We start from the raw sequence: 24,713 nt of genomic DNA, 5'->3' as shown, positions 1-24,713 counted from the left end.
AAGCAAGCCACAGCAAAATCCATAGGCAAGTCTAACAAAGTAGAGGAACATTATTTTATAGAGAAAAATGAGAAAGTTGAGAAAGATTGTTTTGAATGAAAGTTCATTGGGGAAAAGTGAGAGTTTAGGGTAATGATGGTTTCTCATTGGCTGAGTTCCTGGGGTAGTTGATTTTTTGTACGAGATGTGATATACTGTCTTTCCTGTTGGGGCCTGTAATTGATGCTTTGTCTCATGGGGTCTATAATTGACAGTTCTTTCTGTAATTCATGTAGAGAGGTCTGTGTTGAGTTTCCCCTGTGTGGCCTCCCAACTCCATTTTAGTGAGGCTTCTATTGATTTTCACAGACACTTTGTCAGGTATTTGATTTGCAAACATTTTTTCCCATCCTGTATGTTGCTTTTTAATTTTGTTTATGGTTTCCTTTGCTGTGCAGGAGCTTTCTAGTTTGATGTAGTCTCATTTATTGATTTTGCTTTTGGCTGTGGTGTCAGCGTAATTGTTGTATTGCTGGCCTCGTAAAATGAGCTTGAGAGTACTCCCTCTTTTATTTTTTGAAAGAGTTTAAGAAGAACTGACATTGATTCTTATTAAAGTGTCTGGTAGAATTCACCAGTAAAGTCATTGAGTCCTAGATTTTTCTTTGTCGGGACAACTTTGATTACTAATTCAGTATTCTTACTCTAGTTGCTTAACCTGTAAAGCTAGGTGTCTTTTGTTTTGTTTTGCTGTGTTTAATGCTGTGAACTTCCTTCTTAGGATTGCTTTTGCTGCATATATATTTTTTATATTTTCATTTGTTTCCAGATTTTTTTTGAAGTTCCGCTTTTAATTTCTTTTTGACCCACTGGTTACTCAGGAATGTGTTACTTTCCACATTTTTGTGAATTTTTCCAGTTTTTCTCTTTAGTAATTTCTAGTGTCATATTTTGTGGTTGGAAAAAGTCCTTGGTATGATTTCAGTCTTTCTAAATTTGTTAAGACTTGTTTTGTGACCTAACTTGATGTACCCTGAAGAAATGTTCCATGTGTTTGAGAAGACTGTATGTGTGCTGCTGTTGGTCGGAATTTTTCAGTTAGGTCCTAGTGGTCTGAAATATAAGCCATGTCCAGTGTTTCCTCATTGATTTTCTGTCTGGATAGTGTATCCATGGTTGAAAGTAGAGCATTGAAGTCCCCTACTATTATTGTATTGTTGTCTATTTCTCCCTTCAAATCTATTGTATTTGCTTAATATATTTAGGCACTACAATACTGGGGTCATAAAAACTTGTAATTACTGTATCCTGTTGATGAGTTGACTCCTTTATTATTATATAATAACCTTTTTCGTTTCTTGTTACTATTTTTGACTTATCTTCCATTTTGTCTGATAAAAGTGTGGCTACCCTTGTTCTCTTTTGGTTTCCATTTGCATGGAATACCTTTTTCCATTCCTGCATTTTGAGCCTATGTGTGTCTCATAGGCAGCAGGTAGTTGGGTGTTGGTTTTTTATCCATTCAGTCACTTGAGGTCTTTATTGGAGAATGTGATCCATTTATATCTAAAGTAATTATTGAGTAGGTATGCATTCACTAATGTCATCTTATGTTTTCTGACAGTTTTATAGTTCCTTTCTTCCAGGCTTCCTCTCTTACTGATTTCATTTGTTACTGTTGTTGCTCAGTTGTGTCCAGCTCTTTGTAACCCCATGGACTGCAGCATGCCAGGCTTCCCTGTCCTTCACCATCTCCCAGAGTGTGCTCAAGCTCATGTCCATTGAGTCAGTGATGCCATCCAGCCATCTCACGCTCTGTCATCCCCTTCTCCTGCCATCAATCTTTCCCAGCATCAGGGTCTTTTCCAGTGAGTCAGTTCTTTACATCAGGTGGCCAAAGTATTGGAGCTTCGGCTTCAGCATCAGTCCTTGCAATGAATATTCAGGGTTGATTTCCTTTAGAATTGACTGGTTTGATCTCCTTACTGTCCAAGGGACTCCCAAGAGTCGTCTCCAGAACCACAGTTCAAAACCATCAATTCTTTGGCACTCAGTGAATTGATGATTTTTCCATAGTGGTGCTTTGATTTCCTTCTCTTTCTCTTTTGTGTATCTCCTGAAGATTTTTGCTTTGTGATTTCCATAAGGCATGCATAAAATATCATATTACAATCTATTTTATGTTGATGACAGCTACTTATTCTCTCGGTTTATTATTTAATTGTTTTAATTATTTCCTCTTCAGCTATATTAGAAGCACATCAGACAAGGTTATGTTTTCTTAAACCATGAAATATAATTTAGAAAACTTAAGGTGAGAAAAAAATTCTATTGTATTTACCCATATTTTTAAATGATGCTCTTCTTTCTTCCTGATATTGTTGAATTCCTTGTTTTGTTGTTTGCTTTCTATTTAGAGACTTTCCTTTAACTATTTTTTAAAGGAAGGTCTGCTACCAACAAATTCTCTTCATTTTTCTTTATCAAAGAATGTCCTGATTTTCCCTTTATTCCTAAAAAATATTTTTGCTGGACATAGTCTACATTGCAAGTTTTCTAGTTTTTTTTGTTTGTTTGTTTAAGCATCTGAAAAATACCATACTGCTTCCTCTAGGTTTCATGTTTTCTGAGGAGACATTCACTGTCATTCTGAGTATTTTTTTCCCCTTTACACAAGGTGTTTTTTTCTTGACTGCTTGCACAGTTTTTCTTTTTTAGTTTTCTTGTGTTTAATGATGTGTTTGGGCATGAATTTCTTTGGATTTGTTCTATTTTGTGTTTGTTCTTCTTGAATCTTTAGGTTTATCAGTCTTGCCAAATTTCAGAATTTTTTAGACTATTTCTCTAAGTACTTTTACAGACCTGCCTACTTTCTCTTCTTCTGAGACTCTGATGACACAAGTGTAAGATCTTTTGTTAATCATCCCACAGCTCCCAGAGGTTCTGTTCATTTTTGTTTTCATTTTGTTTGTTTTTTTTTTCCTGTTATTCATATTGGCCAATTTCTGTTGTTTTATCTTCAAGTTCACTGATCCCTTTGACACCTCCCCTGTGCTGCAGAATCCACCTGTCAAGATTTTTATTTTATTAATTTCTAAAATTTCCATTTTGTTCTTTAACCTTCCATTTCTTTGCTGATATTTTTTTGTCTTTGCTCTGGTCTTCTATTTATTCATTTGTTTCAAATATGTGTATAATTGCTTATTGAAGCATTTTTATCATAGATGTGTTAATATCTTATCAGATTATTCTAACATCTTTGTTAAATATTTTGGTGTCAGCATCCATTGATTTTCTTTTCTTATTCAAGTTGAGATTTTTCTAGTTCTTGGTAGGATGAGTGGTTTTGATTAATGACAGCAGATCTTATTTAACCTTCCACTTTAGCTGGCTTTTCTGGACACCACTCCAGCAATGGAGAGGAGATTACCATCTCCTTAGTGCCAGGTGGAGGTAAAAATCCAGTTTCCCCACTTGGCCTCCTTTGACACCCAACGAAGGGCTCCTTGTTATTCCTGGAAGGGAATGGACGTTCTAGCCCACTGCCTAATACTATGATAGGGGTGGCCTTATTACTGCTGGGCAATGGTGAAAGTTCTTTTCTGATGGCACCCCAATAGGGAGAAGGGGAAGATCGTCATTACTGCTGGGTCGGGGGTGGACGTCCTGGTTCTTCCTATAGTTTTCACTGACACTTGTGTGAAAAGAGGCTTGTTACCAGCCAAGGCGGTTGAAAATCCTGCTGTCCCTTCTCTACTTACCCTCAAGTGTGTTTGGGCACATACCCAATTGGAAATTGGATTGGAAATTTAGCTCCTCACTTGTCTCTGGCTGACGTATGACATAGGTGGGCATGGGGCCCCAGTGTTTTCTGTTGTGTTTAACTTGAGCAGAGTGGTTATTTTCTAAAACTTTCCTGTTTTGCTAGTTTGCCCCTTACTTGGTTCTTTGGCTATAAAGAGTAACCTTTGGGCCTTTATTCTCTGTTTCTGTTAGAATTTCTGGGTTGCTGGTTTCTTCAGCTCTGAGTCTATGAAATAAGAACCAAAAGAAAAGCCAGAGAACTTAGCACTGTGTAGTTTCAGTGTCCTGACACACTGTGAAAGTTCACCACCACCAATTTTTTTTTAATTTGTATATTGCTTTACTCCCTCACCTCTCTACTAGCCTGTAAGCTCCTTGAAAACAGTGACTTTGAGTATTGTATTCTTTGATATATTGAAGTGCCTGTAATAGTGCTTGGCACATAAAAATCCCTAAATCAATATTTGTTGATGACTGAGTAAATAAATGACTAAATGAAATCTCATTCCTGGAAATTTCTGACCACTTCCTAATGTGTGTTCCTGCATTGTATCTTTATAGGCAATTTCCAACATGCTTACATCCCTTACCTGCAAATAAATGGTCCCTGGAATTACCCAACTGGGGAAATTGATGGCCGTTAAATTATTAGTTGAATAATGCCCTTCCTTTATTCCTACCTTCTCTTTAAGTTCAGTGCTTATAGGACTATTCTCATTATTTTGGAATATAATCAGTGAAAAAGGCTATATCCCTTTTAGTATTCTTCCTTTCCAAGCACTTTTTTCTTGATCATGTGTTACTCTCAGTGATACTCTCAATTTTATTCCATCTCTGAAATATCATTCATTCATTTTTTTTAAACCTTTTTGGAGAAGGAAATGGCAACCCACTCGAGTACTCTTGCCTGGAAAATCCTATGGGCTACAGTCCATGGAGTCACAAAGGGTTGGACACAACTGGGGGACTTTTTTTTTTTTTTCTGTGGTGGTAAGAAAATACATAAGATAAAAATGGGCATCTTAACCATTTTTAAATGTACCGTTCAGTAACATTAAGCACATTCACAATGCTGTGCAACCATCGACACCATCCATCTCCAAAACCTTCCATTATCTCAAACTGAAACACTTGATCCATTAAACAGTAACTCCTGTTCCTGCCACCCACTAATACCTGGCATCCACCATTCTACTTTCTGTTCCTTTGAATTTGACTACTTTGGGAACCTCATATAAATAGAATCATCAAATATTTGTCCTTTTGTGACTGACTTATTTCACTTAGTGTAGTATATTCAAGATTTATCCATGTTACAGCGTGTGTCATAATTTCCTCCCTTAATACGATATTCCACAGTATGTGTATGCCACATTTTGTTTATCCATCTGTTTACCGATGGACCCCTTGGGCTGCTTCCACCTTTTGTTTATTGTGAATTATACTGCTGTGAAGATGCGTGTACAAATATCTGTACAAAGTCTTTTTTGGGTGTATAATAAGCAGAATTCCTGAATTACATGCTAATTCTGTGTTTGATTTTTTAGGAATTGCCATACAGTGGCTATACCACTTACATTCTTGCCAGCAACATTTATTCTTTCTTAATTCAGTCCATAGACATACATGTTGAGTTGCTTCTGTGTACCAAGAATTAAAGTAGATACTAGAGGCATAGTGGTAAAATTGAGGTTAGATATGTCTCATTCATAATTGTGTCCAAGCTGTCTTAAATAGTTTGTTGATTTAAAGAGCAAGAGATAAAACAAGTGGGCCCCTGAGGACCTGCCTGATGAATAGTCCTTGAGGCTTTAGTCCTGGCTTGAAAGGAAAATAAGTGTCCAGGTCACCTTCAATCTCTTGTGCCTCCACATACCTCATAAGCAAGATCTTTATTACCCAATATTAATGTTTTTCTCTTTTTTTTCCCTATGTGTTACCCAGTATTTTTAAACTCCTAAAAAAATTGAATACACTTATAATTATTTGCATTTTTTTTTGTATTTGCTTTCCTCATCGCACTTCAAACTCTTAAGTAGGACAGAGTTTCCTGATACCATATAACAGACACACAATATATATTGACCATATACAGACAAAAATTCATATTTTCATTTAATATTTTTATATGAAAAATAAAGGTATGTTTTCTAAATAAAACATCTGTTGTGACCTATAATGTGCTTTATATCCCCATACTTTTTATTGCCTCAAAGTTGGTGGTATGTGCCGCTGCCCCCGCCTGTGTCTCCAACTCTAAAACGCCCTTGCCCTTCCTCTGTCTCCCTATATCCATTTTCTCCTTCTTTTCTGTGTGTGTCACTCTCTCACACACACACACAAACACACAAATACATGTACATAGTGTCCTACATTATGTAAGTTGAGGAGAAAAATAGTGAATGGAGGGGAAGATAATATGGAACTCTTTTCCTTCATCGTGGTTTAGAAGTAAAATCTCTTCACATCAGAAGAGTTACCAGTTATTTGAGGAAATAAGACCACAATGGAAAAGCTGTGACACTGCTTTTACGAATCAGAAAGAGGTGCTTTGTGCTGCCCGCCTGCGTCTGACTCCTGTTTGCGCCCCTCTGCAGGCTGCCGGTGCTCCTCCGTGAGTGCTGCTTGTGTGTGCTTAGTTGCTCAGTGGCGTCCGACCCTTTGGACCCCATTGTACTGTAGTCCGCCAACAACGCCTTAGTCATGCCTGTCTCTTACTTCCTCTGTCATCCATACAAACTGCCCCACAATTTGTATTTGATTTTCTGCTTTTTAAAGAGTGTTAACTCTTGTCTTCCTATCTCCTTCAAGACAGAGACCATCTTTTATATTGAGATATACTACACAGTGCAAAGAAAATTGCTGTGTATTTTGCCCTCATTTAATCCTTGAGTTTCAGGATTCTACTCACATCAGTGACTTAAGAACCTTTTGGTTGGTATGAGCTAATCTCACTCCCCTAGTATTGCTTTTCTCTTTATTCACTAAAACTGATTTTAAATAATTTCATCTAAATGTTTTGACTAAATCTAGTTGACATATATTTAATAGATATTTTTGTTAATCTTTAAGGATTTCTTTCAAAATTTTAATTGAATTAACTCTTCGTTGTAGTGAAAGTGAAGGCCCTTCTGCCTGAGCCGTTTTACAATAGTTAGCCAAAGTTCAGTATGTTCTGGACTTTTCTTGATTTTTTTTTTCCTTTGGGGTAATATAAAATTCTGTGTATTCCAAATTACAGGTACTATACTCCTCTCCATATTAGAAGATTTTATAAATAATTGGGTAGGTTTGTCTTCTCCAACTTCTTTATCTAGTGCATTTCCTTATGTACTTCTCATAATTTACCTGATGTTTAAATGAATATTTTTAATTCTTTAGGCATTTCTGAAGTGTCTGAAATATGAATCATGAAAATCTGACATGTATTTTGTATATCTCCTTAACAACTTCATGTAAAACTTCTAACATGAAATGTCTGGGATAAAACTAAAATTTAACCTGTATTGAAATAAAACAATAAAAATATCCTTAAAGAGTATTGACATGGTCACATTTAATGCACTTTGCTGTAAAGGTTATATGATACAGACATTTTGTGAAATACTGATTTTTTTTTTGTTTGTTTCTAACGAAGAGCAGTTTTGATAAATGAATGGCTCAATAATTTACAAAAGATTTTAGCATGCTAGGGAAGAGCTTTTCAAGGTAGAAGAAAGAAGTGAGCATTCTCAGAAGGCATTGCTAAATGTACCATGCTTCTACTCTAGATTGATATAGCTTACCCATAAAATTTGATTAAAATGACCCCAAAAATGACAGAAATCAGCTGTCACATACTAAATTGTGACTCCAAGTTATTGGAAATAACTAAATTGATACCTACTTCAGAAATTGTTAAAATTCTAAAAATGCTAAAAACTTAAAATAACAAAAAAAGATGTTTGAAAGAAATTAGTATAAACAAAAAAACTCCCACATAAACTGAATTTGAAAAAAAGATAAAATGTAATTTTCTGAATATAAATCTGTGATCTTTAAGGTTAAACATCCATTGATATTTTCTATTCAAGGAAATCATTTCTTATTATATTAAGACAAAATGAAAATAATTAAATGTAATTTTGCAGATATTTTCAAAATTGCTAAAAACTGTGCTATCTATAAATGTATTTAGACTTCATAATACCTAATACAGATAAGCTTTTAATAAATCTAAGGAATCAGAACCAGTTAGTTTGTAAATTTGTGAATACATTTAGCTGACTTCTTGACTTCAGGACTTTCTATGCAAATGAAATACTCTTCAACAGGATTCTTCATTTATTGAAAACATCAAATTCAACAATGCCCAATGCTTTGTGCATTTATTCCCAACCTTTAATTTGCAAATGAGCCACCTGGGAATCTTGTTAAATATAGATTCTGATTCATTAGGTTTGATGTGGGGCCTGAGATTCTGCATTTCTAATAGGCTCCCAGAGGATGCTAATGCTACTTGTATGGAGTTGACACTCAAAGTAACAAGGTTGTAAAGAATAGAAAATATCTAGAACAAAATTAGCAATGAATGTGCTTAGATTTCTGTTTTTACTGGCTTTAATTCTTTGATTTGCTAATTTACTTTTAATGTCAGGGATATTTTATATCAACTTATTAAATTTTATGTAAGCATATGTTAACATTAAAATTTTGTTTTTAAAATAACTTTTTTGAACTGATAATGGTTAAATATTTTTAATTGCATTACCTTTTTAGTTGGAGAGTTGATGTAAGATTGGTGGGCTGTAGTTGACTCTGATCCTCATTTAGCAATGTCACTTTAGGCAAGTTACTCAACTCCCTGAGCCTATTTCAAATATTTACTTGTAGAAATCAGAGTTTATTCTTTCACCACTAGTGAAACCAAGCAGGGTGATTTGGAGCATTAGAATTTGGAGCATCATACTGTAATTTGAGGATTATCAATAGAAGAATGATAACTAATAGTTGAGGAAAATATACCTGTTTTGTTTGATTGATTGTGTTCTTTTTTGTAAGTTTTAAGTATTTAATTGGTTCTGAAGTTACTATTATTTGAAAGTATGGCCTTTTTTCTAATAAATATGTAAGATATTTTTGCACATAAATTTTGTGCAAAATCTTTGCACATAAAATTTACTCTTCACACTGGCATTACCTATTCACCATCTTTACAGTGAACTGATAAGCATTTAATTGTCATGAGTCAGTGACATGTGGTGTCAGTAAGCTGAATACCAATTTCAAGATACTTAATTTACTTGGTTTAAAGCAACTCAGTGATAGTTTTTGAAGATTTATTATAAATAGTTGGTGTTGAATGTTTGTCTTTATGCAAATAGTAAATGAAACATTGTCTCCTATTTTTAGAATCAAGTCACTTGGAACAGCAACTTGAAGAAGCTAATTCTGTGAGGCGAGAATTAGATGATGCTTTTAGACAAATCAAGGCTTATGAAAAACAAATCAAGACATTACAACAAGAAAGGGAAGAATTAAATAAGGTAAAAATATATAGACGGATTGTTAAAGTCTTTTCTGAATTCTTAATCTCTTAATTCTTAATTACATTAGTATATTTTTATGTTTTTCTTGAAACACTTTCAAACAGTGTTTGGTACAAATTCATTTATATTTGTGGTCAATTTAATAATATTTGTAATTTATAGCAGAGGTCCTATTTGTTTTAATAATATTATTTTATTAGTGGTTATTATTCAGAGAAGGCAATGGCACCCCACTCCGGTACTCTTGCCTGGAAAATCCCATGGACGGAGGAACCTTGTAGGCTGCAGTCCTTGAGGCCGCTAAGAGTCAGACTCGACTGAGCGACTTCACTTTCACTTTTCACTTTCATGCATTGGAGAAGGAAATGGCAACCCACTCCAGTGTTCTTGCCTGGAGAATCCCAGGGATGGGGCAGCCTGGTGGGCTGCCGTCTGTGGGGTCGCACAGAGTCGGACACGACTGAAGCAACTTAGCAGCAATGGTTATTATTATGTATTTAAAGGTAGGATTACTCAGCCAAACTTAGTTAACATAATAAGGATGAGCATCTGATATCTAGATTTATGGTTACTTTGCCAATTTTTAATAAGTTTTGATATTAAAAATCCTTTAGTATATTCTGAGAAGAGGGTAGTGCTAAAATGAAATACATATTGATAAAGAATTTTAAATGATTTGTCTGATACCCTATAGGCAGCAGATATTCTTTTTAAAATTTTTTTCATTTGAGGCATATACAAAATAAATGTAACATTATATATATAAATATACATATATAAAGTTATAATGTTATATAGTATTATATAAGTTTTGATATAAATAATAGATGAACCTAACATCTAACTTAAGAAATAGACCATTACCTATTTTATGGCATAGCCCTGGGTAGTCATTTCCTTCCCTTTCTCTCCACTTCCCTCACAATGTTTTGAATTTTATGTTAATCATTCTTTTAGTTAAAAAAATTTTATCACATATTCAGTTCAGTTCAGTCCCTCAGTCGTGTCCAACTCTTTGCGACCCCATGAATCGCAGCACGCCAGGCCTCCCTGTCCATCACCAACTCCCGGAGGTCACTCAAACTCATGTCCATCGAGTTGGTGATGCCATCCAGCCATCTCATCCTCTGTCATCCCCTTCTCCTCCTGCCCCCAATCCCTCCCAGCATCAGGGTCTTTTCCAATGAGTCAACTCTTCACATGAGGTGGCCAAACTACTGGAGCTTCAGCTTTAGCATCATTCCTTCCAAAGAACACCCAGGACTGATCTCCTTTAGAATGGACTGGCTGGATCTCCTTGCAGTCCAAGGGACTCTCAAGAGTCTTCTCCAACACCACGGTTCAAAAGCATCAATTCTTCAGCGCTCAGCCTTCTTCACAGTCCAACTCTCACATCCATACATGACCACTGGAAAAACCATAGCCTTGACTAGATTGACCTTTGTTGGCAAAGTAATGTCTCTGCTTTTCAATATGCTATCTAGGTTGGTCATAACTTTTCTTCCAAGGAGCAAGCGTCTTTTAATTTCATGGCTGCAGTCACTATCTGCAGTGATTTTGGAGCCCAAAAAAATAAAGTCTGACACTGTTTCCACTGTTTCCCCATCTATTTGCCATGAAGTGATGGGACCAGATGCCATGATCTTAGTTTTCTGAATGTTGAGCTCAAAACAGTATATTTGTGTTGCTTGTTTTTAAGCTTATAAAATAGTATAATTCATCAATATAACTGTTGATCATTCACTTAGTTGCTATAAAATACACCATTATTTCAAAACCCACAATTTACTTATCTGATTTTTTGTTTGCAGACATTTAGGTTGCTTATAATTGATAACTACTATAAATGATGTTGCTGTGAACATTCTTGAACATATATCCAGATACACACGCAGACACACACACACAAGCACAAATAGAATAATTGGGTCATAGGCAATGCAGATATTCTATTTTTTATGATAATGTCAAATCATTTTCCACTGGTTGTACCAATTTATACTCCCACCAGTAGTGCATAGGAATTTTTATATTCAGCATTGCTTCATATTATTAGAAATGTTATTTTTGAAAAACCTAATCTAAATTGACATTTTAGGTCTAAAATGATATTTTAGTATGGCCTTAATTTGCATTCTTTAATTACTAACAAGGTCGAGTAACTCCACACATGTCCTTTTATCATTTATATTTCTTATTTTTTGAAATACCTCTTAATATCCTTCATACATTTTTCTGTTGGTTGTTTGTCTTTTCCTTTTTGGTCTGTAAGAATTCTTGAAATTCTCTGGCATGCTAATCTTCTGTCGACTATATATGTTACAGATGTCTCCCAGCTAGTGGCTTGTCTTTTCGTTTTCTTTATAGGATCCTTTGAATAGCAAAAAGTTTTTAGTCTTAAAGTAGCCAAATTCATCAATCTTTATTTTTAAGATTATTGTGTTTGCTGGCTTATCTAAGAAGTCTGAGGTAAAAAAAACAATTTTCCTAAATTTTTATCTTGACCTTTTATAAGTTTGGTCTTCATATTTAAGTTTGTAATGCATCAGATACTTACTTTTGTATATCTTATGAGATAAGGATCCAATTTCACTTTTTCCCATATAGCTAGCCAGCTGTTCATTTATTAAATAAGCCCTCCTTCCCTCAGTGATGTGCAGTATCACCTCTCTTATATATTAAATTTCCATTTATTCAACTCTCTAGTCCTTGAAGGCTGTGATGGGATTTTATTTAAAATTGCATTAAATCTATATAGAGCAATTTCAGGAGAATTGACACCATTATAATATTGAGTCTTTAAGTTCTTATCCATTATTTATTAATATCACTCTAAATGCTCACAGGATTTCAAGAGCAAGGCAAGATTATTGTCATTTGCATTCAGAAAGAAAACTCAAGGAGAAGGAGTCCCAAAAAACTGAATGAGGGTGCTTATACAGAGGAGAGAGGCAGATGCTTGCCCTCTATCTCTACTCACCTTTCTGAGGGTCTCCTTGGAAACCTAAAGAGAAGAATCTAGGACCCTTTGAAATACAAATGAGTCACTCCAGTTGAAAAGATAAGTCGGACTCTCCAGCTCTAAAAATAAGGTGTCTCCTTGGTTCTAGCCCTTATCTCTCTCAGCCCCTCCTTGAAATGTAAACACCTAAGTCCAGGAGTTAAATCTCTTTGTAGTTTTCTCACTGTCTAAATTAGTCATAAGGACTTGCTCATGTCCTAAGTTTCAGTAAAATTTTCTTAGAAAGGCCTAACTATACAAAAATATAAAATTATTTAATCCACAAACGTTGTATATCTGTGTATCTTTAAAGTATTTTAAAATGTTTCTCCATAAAATTCTATGCAGGTCTTGTTTGCCTCTCCTTAAATTTATTATCCTAAGTTTTCATATATTAAATTGTGAAAAGAAAGTGTTAGTTGCTCCGTCATGTCCAATTCTTTGCGACCCCATGGACTGTACTCCATCAAGCTCCTCTGTCCATGGGATTTTCCAGGCAAGAATGCTGGATTGGGTTGCCATGCCCTTCTCCAGGAATCTTCCTGACGCAGGGATCAAACTTGGGTCTCCTGCATTACAGGCAGAGTCTTCACCATCTGAGCCACCATTAAAGTCCCCAGTAAATTGTACCTTTAAATTTTTACTTTCTTACTGATTCTGTCCTAGCAACATTCCTAAACTCTTATTGTAGTAATATATTTGAGATTCTTTAAGGTTTTATAAAATAATGACAATTTTGTTTTTTTGTTTTTTTTACTGTTTTTTCTTTCCTTGTCTTACTGTATAAGCTAAGACCACAAATACGACATTCAATAGAGGTGATGATAGCAGCCATCCCTGTCTTATTCCTGATTTCAAGAAAAAACCTTTACTATTTTATCATTAATAATAATGTTTTCTCTAAGTTTTTGGTGAAAGTTATCTTCTGTTCTTATTTTGCTAATCATTTTGATCAAAAGGGTATTGAATTTATTAAATGTGCTTTTTTTGCACAGTACTGCAACAGATTCCTAGGAATTTGTTAATACCTATTGATGGAATTATATAACTGTTCTCCTTTAATCAATTGGTTTTCTGACTTATGTTTATAGACTTTTTCTAATGTTAAAACATTTTTGCTTTTCTGGGTTAAAACTATATTACCCATATATTGTCTGCTAAACATTAATATGATAATACAGGTAGCAGTTACGTTGTATCTGTTCTAATAGTACTGTTTTAAGTGCTTTATATATATATTAGATCATTTAATCTTTTACAGAACCCTGTGATTTAGGTATTGGTAGTAGTAGCAGCAGCAGCAGTAGTTATAGTATTTATGTAAATGGTGAGATCCCACACAAAGAAGCTTAAGTACATTTGTTCAAGATCGTAGAGCTAGAAAGTGGGGAAACTGGAATTTCAACACAGGGAATTGAGTTCCAGAGTTCATGTTTATCCACTTTATATATCACTGAACTTATTTGCTAATGTCATTTTTTTAGGATTTTTTAAAATTTGTTTTCTTTAATAAGGAAACAAATCATCTTTCTTTTTTTAAAAATATATATTAAGATTATACTGGTCTCATAGAATTCACTGAGTAGCACTGCCTCTTTTTCTGTTCTCTAGAAAAGTTTGTATAAGAGAAACATTTTGATCCTTGAAACACTGGGAATCATCTGTAAAACCATCTGAGTCTAGAGATTTCTTTCACGCTGGGGGGATGAGGAAATTTTGTTAGTTATTCGTTTGGTTACTTTAATTGTTATAGAACTATTCAGGCATATTTAGGCATTATATTTCTTCTTGAAACAGTTTTGATAAATTTAGTTTTGTAGGAATTTGTTCATTTCACAAGTTGAAAAGTTTATTGGCATAAAATGTTTCATTATATCCTTTTACCTTTTTCAATTTCTTCTAGATTTGTGATTATATCCTCTCTTATTTTTTTCACTTCTAAATGCTCTATAAAATTGTTTTATAAACAACTTCAGTAGTCTTTTTGCCTGATCATTTTAGTCTTTTGTCATTTTTCTATTTTTACAATTTCCTTTCATTTCTTCATTTTATATATAGCAATATATTAGTATCTGATGATTCTAATATCCAAATACATTGGGGTTTATTTTTATTGTTTGTAATGTTTGCTTATAGTTGTTTGTCCTTTGGGTGTTTGAGTAAGCTATGGTTGTGAGCTCATATTTGTATGCTCTTAAAAAAAAATACCCTAGATTTCATTGAGACTCTTTTCCTCAAAAAAGATTTGCATTTCTTTTTGCTGGGAGGCAGGTGATTCTTCTGACCCAAGTCTACTTTAGCCCCTTCTAAGTTTCTCACTTTAATTAGAGAGTTTAGCTTTTCTCTTTGCTGCTGGCCCAAGAGTTGGTCCCCACATCAAATATAACCGTTGTTTTTATCATTTGTAATCATTTGATATAATTTTTTAAACCTTACAGATAGCCATTACATTTCACAAAATCTTTATTTTGATCATTATATCTTTCATTTCTGTACCATTTATTTATTTATTGAAACGAAGGTAAATCAGGTTAAATCTTTGCAGTTAGAACGTTAGCATAAGAAATTGAGAATATGAACAGAGCATCATGCTACTAGTATCTGTTCAAAAGTAGTTCATTTCTTTTAATTTTATTCCAATGTGAATAATTTTGGCTCTTCTTGGCTTCATGATAGCTAATTTGATGGCCAAATTTGGTCCCTAGGTTGCAGAATTGGTAACTTATATTCTTTTTACAAAACTGTAGGAACTAGTCCAGGCTAGTGAGCGATTAAAAAACCAATCCAAAGAGCTGAAAGACGCACACTGTCAGAGGAAACTGGCCATGCAGGAATTCATGGAGATCAATGAGCGGCTAACAGAATTGCACACCCAAAAACAGAAACTTGCTCGCCATGTCCGAGATAAGGAAGAAGAGGTGGACCTGGTGATGCAAAAAGTTGAAAGCTTAAGGCAAGAACTGCGCAGAACAGAAAGAGCCAAAAAAGAGGTTAGTAGTCAGGCAAATTTTGTAGTGGCCATGGGGTAGTGATTAAAGCTGCTTTTTCAGACTAGTGAAATAATATATATTTCATTTAATTTTTGAAAAAAGTTTTTTTGTTTTTTTTTTTAGTTTGGTAATGTTATTTAATATGAATTTCAACATTTGAGTTATCTCCCTATTGCAAGGTAAATTCTCATGGGGAAAACATTTTATTAGAGAAACAATTATAATCATGAAATCAGCTTTTTTCATTTTCCTTTAAAAGCTGGAAGTTCGTACAGAAGCTGTGGCTGCTGAAGCATCTAAAGACAGGAAATTGCGTGAACAGAGTGAGCACTATTCTAAGCAACTGGAGAATGAACTAGAGGGACTGAAGGTAACTTTTGATACCATGTTTATCAAGTTGAATAAATTTTCTCCCCTTTATGCTTAACAGGATTACTAGTTGTGTGCTCCTTTTGGTATGGAGTAAAAACTAGCTATCCTTCAAACATAGTATTCTAATTCTCATCAGTAGGAAGCTGGTGTAGACTTCTTAATCATGCTGCAAGGAAACGGAAGGCTGTGTTTAGTGGAGAAATCTGTTAGGAAGGAGTTAAAATATTTATGAAGGTCTGCATACCTGGATGAGATACATTGGTAATCTCATGGGAAGCATGGTTAGATGTCTTAGACCCTCTGTCTTGTCTACACATGGACATCACCAAATGGTCAATACCAAAATCAGATTGATTATATTCTTTGCAGCCAAAGATAGAGAAGCTCTATACAGTCAGCAAAAACAAGACCAGGAGCTGACTGAGGCTCAGATCATGAACTTCTTATTGCCAAATTCAGACTTAAATTGAAGAAAGTAGGGAAAACCACTAGACCATTCAGGTATGACCTAAATCAAATCCCTTATGATTATACAGTGGAAGTGAGAAATAGATTTAAGGGCCTAGATCTGATAGATAGAGTGTCTGAAGACCTATGGAATGAGGTTCGTGACATTGTACAGGAGACAGGGATCAAGACCATCCCCAAGAAAAAGAAATGTAAAAAGGCAAAATGGTTGTCTGATGAGGCCTTACAAATAGCTGAGAAAAGAAGGGAAGCTAAAGGCAAAGGAGAAAAGGAAAGATATACCCAACTGAATGTAGAATTCTAAGAACAGCAAGGAGAGATAAGAAAGCCTTCCTCAGCAATCAATGCAAAGAAATAGAGGAAAACAATAGAATGGGAAAGACTAGAGATCTCTTCAAGAAAATTAGAGATACCAAGGGAACATTTCATGCACAGATGAGCACAATAAAGGACAGAAACGGTATGGACCTAACAGAAGCAGAAGTGGAAGAAGAGGTGGCAAGAATACACAGAAGAACAATACAAAAAACATCTTCACGACCCAGATAACCATGATGGTGTGATCACTTACCTAGAGCCAGACATCCTGGAATGTGAAGTCAAGTGGGCCTTAGGAAGCATCACTACAAACAAGACTAGTGGAGGTGATGGAATTCCAGTTGAGCTATTGCAAATCCTAAAAGATGATGCTGTGAAAGTGCTGCATTCAATATGCCAGCAAATTTGGAAAACTCAGCAGTGGCCACAGGACTGGAAAAGGTCAGTTTTCATTACAATCCCAAAGAAAGGCAATGCCAAAGAATGTTCAAACTACTGCACAATTGCACTCATCTCACATACTAGCAAAGTAATGCTCAAAATTCTCCAAGCTAGGCTTTATCCGTATGTGAACCATGAACTTCCAGATGGTCAAGCTGGATTTAGAAAAGGCAGAGAAACCAGAGATCAAATTGCCAACATGCGCTGGATCATCAAAAAAGCAAGAGAGTTCCAGAAAAACATCTATTTTTGCTTTATTGACTACACCAAAGGCTTTGACTGTGTAGATCACAACAAACTGTGAAAAATCTCAAAGAGATGGGGATCCCAGACCACCTGACCTGCCTCCTGAGAAATCTGTATGCAGGTCAAGAAGCAACAGTTAGAACTGGACATGGAACAGCAGAATGGTTCCAAATTGGGAAAGGGGTACGTCAAGGTTGTATATTGTCACCCTGCTTATTTAACTTATATGCAGACTACATCATGAGAAACGCTGGGCTGGAAGAAGCACAAGCTGGAATCAAGATTGCCAGGAGAAATATCAATAGCCTCAGGTATGCAGATGACACCACCCTTAAGGCATTTTCACCATATGAAAGTGGTGAAATTTCACCCTTATGAAAGTAAAGAAGAACTAAAGTACCTCTTGATGAAAGTGAAAGAGGACAGTGAAGAAGTGGCTTAAAGATCATGGCATCCGGTCCTATCACTTCATGGCAAATAGATGGGGAAACAATGAAAACAGTGAGCGACTTTATGTTTTGGGGCTCCAAAATCACTGCAGATGGTAACTGCAGCCATGAAATTAAAAGATACTTGCCCCTTGGAAGAAAAGCTGTGACCAACCTAGATAGCATATTAAAAAGCAGAGACATTACTTTACCAACAAAGGTCCGTCTAGTCAAAGCTATGGTTTTTCCACTAGTCATGTGTGGATGTGAGAGTTGGACTATAAAGAAAGCTAAGCACTGAAGAATTGATGCATTTGAACATTGATCCTTTTGAACACTGTGGTGTTGGAGAAGACTCTTTAGAGTCCCTTGGACAGCAAGGAGATCCAACCAGTCTACCCTAAAGGAAATCAGTCCTGAATATTCATTAGAAGGACTGATGCTGAAGCGGAAACTCTAATACTTTGGCCACCTGATGCGAAGAACTGACTCCTTGGGAAAGACCCTGATGCTGGAAAAGGTTGCAGGTGGGAGGAGAAGGGGACGACAGAGGATGAGATGGTTGGATGGCATCACTGACTTGACAGACATGAGTTTGAGTAGGCTCTGTGAGTTGGTGATGGACAGAAAAGCTTGGCGTGCTGCAGTCCATGGGGTCGCAAACAGTCAGACACGACTGAGCTACTCAACTGAACTGAAATATCTCAACAGAAGTGCTTAGGAAGAGAAATCCTTGTGCCAGTTCTAGAGTTGGACTTTATTGTTTTAAAGCCTGGCCTCATCAGTTACTTGCTGTTTAACGCTGGACAAAACATTTAGTCTCTTTGGACTTTAATTTTCTCATTTGTAAAACCCTATCTTGTTGGTTTTACATAAGGAGTAAATATATATGTATGTAAGCTGCTACATCACATGTGTTTGGTTACTAATAGCTATAATAATGTTATTATGTATGTCAAAGTGAGAGAATTAGGATTAAATGGATATTATATTTCTGTAGCACTAAATTATAATCTGAATATGATGTCTGCCTTTTCCTGACTCTAACCTTTGCATATCCCATTTCCTCAGCATTGTCTGCCAGCCACCACCTCCACACACTCCTTGCAGGCCTAGTCTAGTATCTTATTCATCCAACAAATAAAAGAATTAAGTTGAATGTCTTCTGAGGAAGTTTAAGTATTCCTAATTCTGTGGTGCTTTAGAATTTTGTTAATAAATTTACAATAGCTCTTATTATAATTATTTATTCACAAAATGTCTCCCCATCTAAACTATGACTTAGTTTATTGAAAGCATAGGCTGGTATATTATTATCCTGGCACAGGACCAAATTTTCAATACTTGTTTAATAAATGTGTTAAATCAGTGAATGAATGATGTGGTAGAATTGGCTAGAACTTGCTTGTTCTCTGAAAATTGAATAATAGTGGTTGCAAGTAAGTTTTTCTCTGCTTTAAATACAAATATGAACTAGATTTTATTTCTTGCTTTGGGGATTGGTTTTTCTTGTTTTGTTTTGATTAATTGTGATTCCGTGGTCTTGTTTAGCTTTCCAAATTAGAAATGTTTCTTCCATAAAAATCTAGACTTCTAGAACAGAATTAGTGTATAGAAGTCATTGCATTACCATCTCAAATAACTGTCAGTCAGGGACGGCTTCGTTTCCAGCACTATTTTAGATGCTTCTGTTAAAAACCAGAATCAGAAGGTACAAACTGGAAGAAATCTTAGAGATTATTCGCATTTGAGGAAAGTGAAACTCAGAAGAGTTTAGGATTTACAGTCTTAAATGACAGAGCACAATTTAAACCCAGGTTTTCTAATTCTCAGTACCATTCTATCTGCTAGTTTCCCCTTTTTTTTATCTTTACTAATCACTGCTGCATGAAGACTTCCAATCACATATATTAACCCACTGATCAAGCACTCATAATCTCTTGTATTTTTTAAAAATTTGTGGTAATAATAAAACTACCCAATAAATTAGTTAACACATTCAAAATACTTAGCCCATGGCCTGATACAAAGTAAAGGCTCGGTAACTGTTAGCTATGATTATTATCATAATTTTAGGATATTATCATTATATTTTAGGATTATTATCATTTCTTTAAGATATTCTAAAAGTGGGAATGTCTTGAATTAAACTTATATACATATAAATTTTGAAACTTATTTTGGCTCCTTTAAAAAGTTATAGGAATCTTTACTGCATTGAGAATACTTTTCAATAGAACTGAGTAAAAGTTAGAAACTGTAGCACCCCACTTCCAAAAATGGACAGAAGATAAATAAGGATACAGATGTCTTGATCAACAATTTAACCAACTGTAACTAACAACACATATATAGAACCCTCCTCCCAACAACAGCAGAATATATATTCTTCTCAAGTGCGATTGACACATTGTCTAGGATAGACCAGATATTAGGTTAGGCCACAAAATAAATCTCAATAAATGTAAAAAGACTGAAATCACACAAAGTATCTACTCCAATTTCACCATAGAATGAAGCTAGAAATCAGTATCATAAGGAAAACTGGAATGTTAAAATATGTGCCGATTAAGCAAGGTACTCTTAACCAACCCATGGGTCAAGTGAAGAAATCACAACGAAAATTAGAAAATACCTGTAGGCTAATCAAATGAAAACACCACATGGATGCAGCAGAGGCAGTGCTCAGAGGCAAATTTGTAGCTGTAAATGCTTCTATTAAAAAGTAAGAATCTCAAATCAGTAACCTAACTTTATATCTTACAGAACTAGAAAAAGAAGAGCAAAGGAAACAAAGCTAGCAGAAGGAAGTAAATAAAGATTAGAGCAGAGTTCAATAAAACGAGAAGAGAATAATAATAAAGAGAATGAAACCAAAGCTGATTCTTTGAAAGATCAGCAAAATTGACAAACCTTTAGCTAGACTTGACAGAGAGAGGGAAGAAGGAAGGAAACAAATAACTAACATCAGAAGTGAAAGTGGATGTTGCTACCTGTCATCAAAAAGCAAAAGGATTATAAGAGAATACTCTAAACAACTCTGTGCCAACAAAGTATTCTAGATGAAATGGATAGATCGAAAAGCATGCAAATTATCTAAATGCAAGATAAAATACAGAGTCTCAACAGTCTTATAACAGGCAAAGAGAATGAATTGGTAATAAGAAACCCATGACAAAGAAAAGCCCAGGACCAGATATCTTCACTAGTGAACTGAACCAAACTTTTAAGGAAGAATTAACACCAGTTCCTCTTAAACTCTTCCACAAAATATAAGAATAGGGAACACTTCCTAATTCATTCCTTAAGGCCATTTAACTTATATGCAGAGTACATCATGAGAAATGCTGGGCTGGAAGAAGCACAAGCTGGAATCAAGATTGCCGGGGGAAATATCAAGAACCTCAGATATGCAGATGACACCACCCTTATGGCAGAAAGTGAAGAGCAACTCAAAAGCCTCTTGATGAAAGTGAAAGTGGAGAGTGAAAAAGTTGGCTTAAAGCTCAATATTCAGAAAATGAAGATCATGGCATCTGGTCCCATCACTTCATGGAAAATAGATGGGGAAACAGTGGAAACAGTGTCAGACTTTATTTTTGGGGGCTCCAAAATCACTGCAGATGGTGACCGCAGCCATGAAATTAAAAGACGCTTACTCCTTGGAAGGAAAGTTATGACCAACCTAGATGGCATATTGAAAAGCAGAGACATTACTTTGCCAACAAAGGTCCATCTAGTCAAGGCTATGGTTTTTCCTGTGGTCATGTATGGATGTGAGAGTTGGACTGTGAAGAAGGCTGAGTGCTAAAGAATTGATGTGGTGTTGGAGAAGACTCTTGAGAGTCCCTTGGACTGCAAGGAGATCCAACCAGTCCATTCTGAAGGAAATCAGTCCTGGGATTTCTTTGGAAGAAATGACACTGAAGCTGAAACTGCAGTACTTTGGCCACCTCATGTGAAGAGTTGACTCATTGGAAAAGACTCTGATGCTGGGAGGGATTGGGGGCAGGAGGAGAAGGGGACGACAGAGGATGAGATGGCTGGATGGCATCACTGACTCGATGGACGTGAGTCTCAGTGAACTCCGGGAGTTGGTGATGGACAGGGAGGCCTGGCGTGCTGCGATTCATGGGGTCACAAAGAGTCGGACACGACTGAGCGACTGAACTAAACTGAACTGAACTGAAGGCCAACACTGCTGTAATCCCAAAACCACATGAATAATGTAAGAAGAAAATTACAGACCAGTATTCCTAATGAATATAGATACATGCATTCTCAACAAGATACCAACAGACCAAATCCAAAGTCATATTAAAAAGCTTATAAACCATAGCAAAGTGGGGTTTATCCCAGGAATGTAAGAGTGGTTAAATGTAAGAAAATAAATCAATATAATAAATCACATTAAAAGAAACAAAGTGAGCAGGGGGACCACATGGTCATCTTAATTGATGCATCTTAATTTCACAAAATGCAACACTCTTCCCTGATAAAAACTCTCAGAAAACTAAGAATAGAAGGGAATGTACTTAACGTGAGAAAAGGCATTTATGAAAAACCCACAGCTAACATCATACTCAATGATAAATGGTTAAAAAAAATTTTCCCTTAGATTAGGAGTGAGACAAGGATGCCCATTTTCACCTTTGCAATTTAACATTATGCTAGTGATTCTAGCCAGAGGAATTAGACAAGAAAAAGAAATAGAAGTCATCCAACCTGGGAAGGAAGAAGTAAAACTATTTGCAGATCATAGGATCCTATATTTTAAAACTTTAGAGAATACTGCCAGTTTCCAATCTAGCATGTAAAAACTTTGGAAATCACCACTTTGTTCTAATACCAAGTAAAAGGCTGAACAAATTGAAAAATCAACAGTTCTTAGACTTGTAGGAAAAGTTCAGTTCAGTTGAGTCACTCAGTCATGTCCAACTCTTTGTGACCCCATGAATTGCAGCACGCCAGGCCTCCCTATCCATCAACAACTTCCAGAGTTCACTCAAACTCACGTCCATCAAGTTGGTGATACCATCCAGCCATCTCATCCTTCGTCATTCCCTTCTCCTCCTGCCCCCAATCCCTCCCAGCATCAGAGTCTTTTCCAATGAGTCAATTCTTCGCATGAGGTGACCAAAGTACTGCAGTTTCAGCTTTAGCATCATTCCTTCCAAAGAACACCCAGGACTGATCTCCTTTAGAATGGACTGGTTGGATCTCCTTGCAGTCCAAGGGACTCTCAAGAGTCTTCTCCAACACCACAGTTCAAAAGCATCAATTTTTCGGCTCTCAGCTTTCTTCACAGTCCAACTCTCACATCCATACATGACCACAGGAAACACCATAGCCTTGACTAGACAGACCTTTGTTGGCAAAGTAATGTCTCTGCTTTTCAATATGCTATCTAGGTTGGTCATAACTTTCCTTCCAAGGAGTAAGCGTCTTTTAATTTCATGTCTGCAGTCACCATCTGCAGTGATTTTGGAGACCAGAAAAATAAAGTCTGACACTGTGTAAGAAAAGTAGTATCACAGAATGAACTCCTACCCTCCAAGTTGAAGAGAGTAATCAAGAGAATCACGACTTAGGAGATCAGGAACCCTTGTAGGAGAGCAGTGCCAGTGCAGAGAAGCATGAACAAGTACTTGAATACTTGAAAAATTGCTGGTGGCTCAGCGCAGACAAGTCTGAGATACAAAAACTCCAGGGGACCCTCATCATTGGGGAGCCCTCACAGTTTCATCAGTTTTATATCCTAGAGCTCTACAAGGTTTTCACAGTGAATGTCAGGGGAAAATACCCCTTGTACTAACAATAGGGGTAGCAGTTGTCAGATGTACCAGAGCGGTCTGTCCTTCTTAACAAGCTGTGTCTTCAACTAGAACCTAACTTGCTGAGGTTTTATCAGACCTAACTAACTTGAGAGAAGGGAAATAACCCATCCCAGCCCACTGTAGTCACCCTGTCCAAACAGGTAAGTAGGGGAGAATAGCTGACAAGGTTGTCTTAAGTTCACAGTCCAGAAGCCCAGGCTCAGTAACATACTGATATCTAATCTTAGTTTTCCATGACACTCCCCTCCCCACACAACTTCCACCACATTACTAAGAGCCTATTTACAGCAGTTCCTTTTACTCAGTACATCATGGTGACCTAACAAAAAAAATTACACTGAAAGTCAAAAAACACAGTTAGAATAGAGCAAACATCAGAACCAGACTCAGGGTTGTTGAAATGATTAGACCAGGAATTGAAAACAACTCTGATTGATAAGATAAAGACTTTAATGAAACTATGATAATGCTAATCAAAAGAAAGTGGGAGTAGCTATATTAATTCCAACAGGGTGGAATTCGGAGTAGGGAAAGTTTTTAGAAGTAAAGAAAGGCATTGTTTGCCACCAAAAAGACCTAGCATACTTAACGTGTACGTGTGTAACAATATAGCATCAAAATGCGTGACATAAAAACTGACAGAAGTGCAGAACTTTAAAAAGAGATAAATTCACTGTCATACTTGGGAACTTCAGCATCCCTCTCTCAGAAATGGACAGATCCAGAAGGTATAAAATCAGTAAGTACATAGCTGAATTCAACATCATCATCAATCATATGGATGTAAGGACATCTATAGATCAACAACAGCAGAATACACATTCTTCTCAAGCTTACATGGGATATTCACCAAGATGGACCACATTCTAAGCCATAAATTAAACCATAACAAATCCTTAACATATTTTAAAAGAATAGGAATCATACATTGTCTGCTCTCAGACCACAGTGGAATTAGACTAGATGTCAATAACAAAAAGATAGCTGGAAAATTCCAAAATACTTGGGAATAAGGCACCACCCTTATAAATAAAACGAGTCAAAGAAAATATCTCATGAGAAACTTAAAAATATTTTGAACTAAATGAAAATGAAAACACAACTTATCAAACTTTGTCAGATGTAGTAGAAGCATTACTTAGAGGGAAATTTGTAGCATTGAATGCATATATTAGAAAAGAAGAAAGATGTAAGATTAATCATCTTAGCTTCTACCTTGCTGCGGCTAAGTCACTTCAGTTGTGTCTGACTCTGTGTGACTCCATAGATGGCAGCCCACCCAGGCTCCCCCGTCCCTGGGA

At 35.9% G+C, this 24,713-nt stretch overlaps 1 protein-coding gene across 13 annotated transcripts in view; it reads left to right on the top strand.

Annotated features, from left to right (window-relative positions):
- The window catches only part of CDC42BPA (CDC42 binding protein kinase alpha), a 296,694-nt gene that overhangs the window by 182,144 nt on the left and 89,837 nt on the right, over nt 1-24,713 (top strand). For 11 of the 13 annotated variants that reach the window (XM_055582031.1, XM_055582039.1, XM_055582032.1 and 8 more), the window contains 3 exons: nt 9,175-9,308; nt 15,060-15,302; nt 15,562-15,672. In XM_055582031.1, coding sequence (XP_055438006.1) covers nt 9,175-9,308; nt 15,060-15,302; nt 15,562-15,672 — 488 coding nt within the window. The remainder of the gene's footprint in view (nt 1-9,174; nt 9,309-15,059; nt 15,303-15,561; nt 15,673-24,713) is intronic. The other 2 variants (XM_055582040.1, XM_055582035.1) reach the window with 1 other exon arrangement.

This window comes from Bubalus kerabau, chromosome 5, assembly GCF_029407905.1.
Source record: "Bubalus kerabau isolate K-KA32 ecotype Philippines breed swamp buffalo chromosome 5, PCC_UOA_SB_1v2, whole genome shotgun sequence".
Taxonomy (NCBI): Eukaryota; Metazoa; Chordata; class Mammalia; order Artiodactyla; family Bovidae; genus Bubalus; species Bubalus kerabau.
Note: the sequence above shows the minus strand (reverse complement) of the source record. Positions and strands in the feature narration are given on the sequence as shown.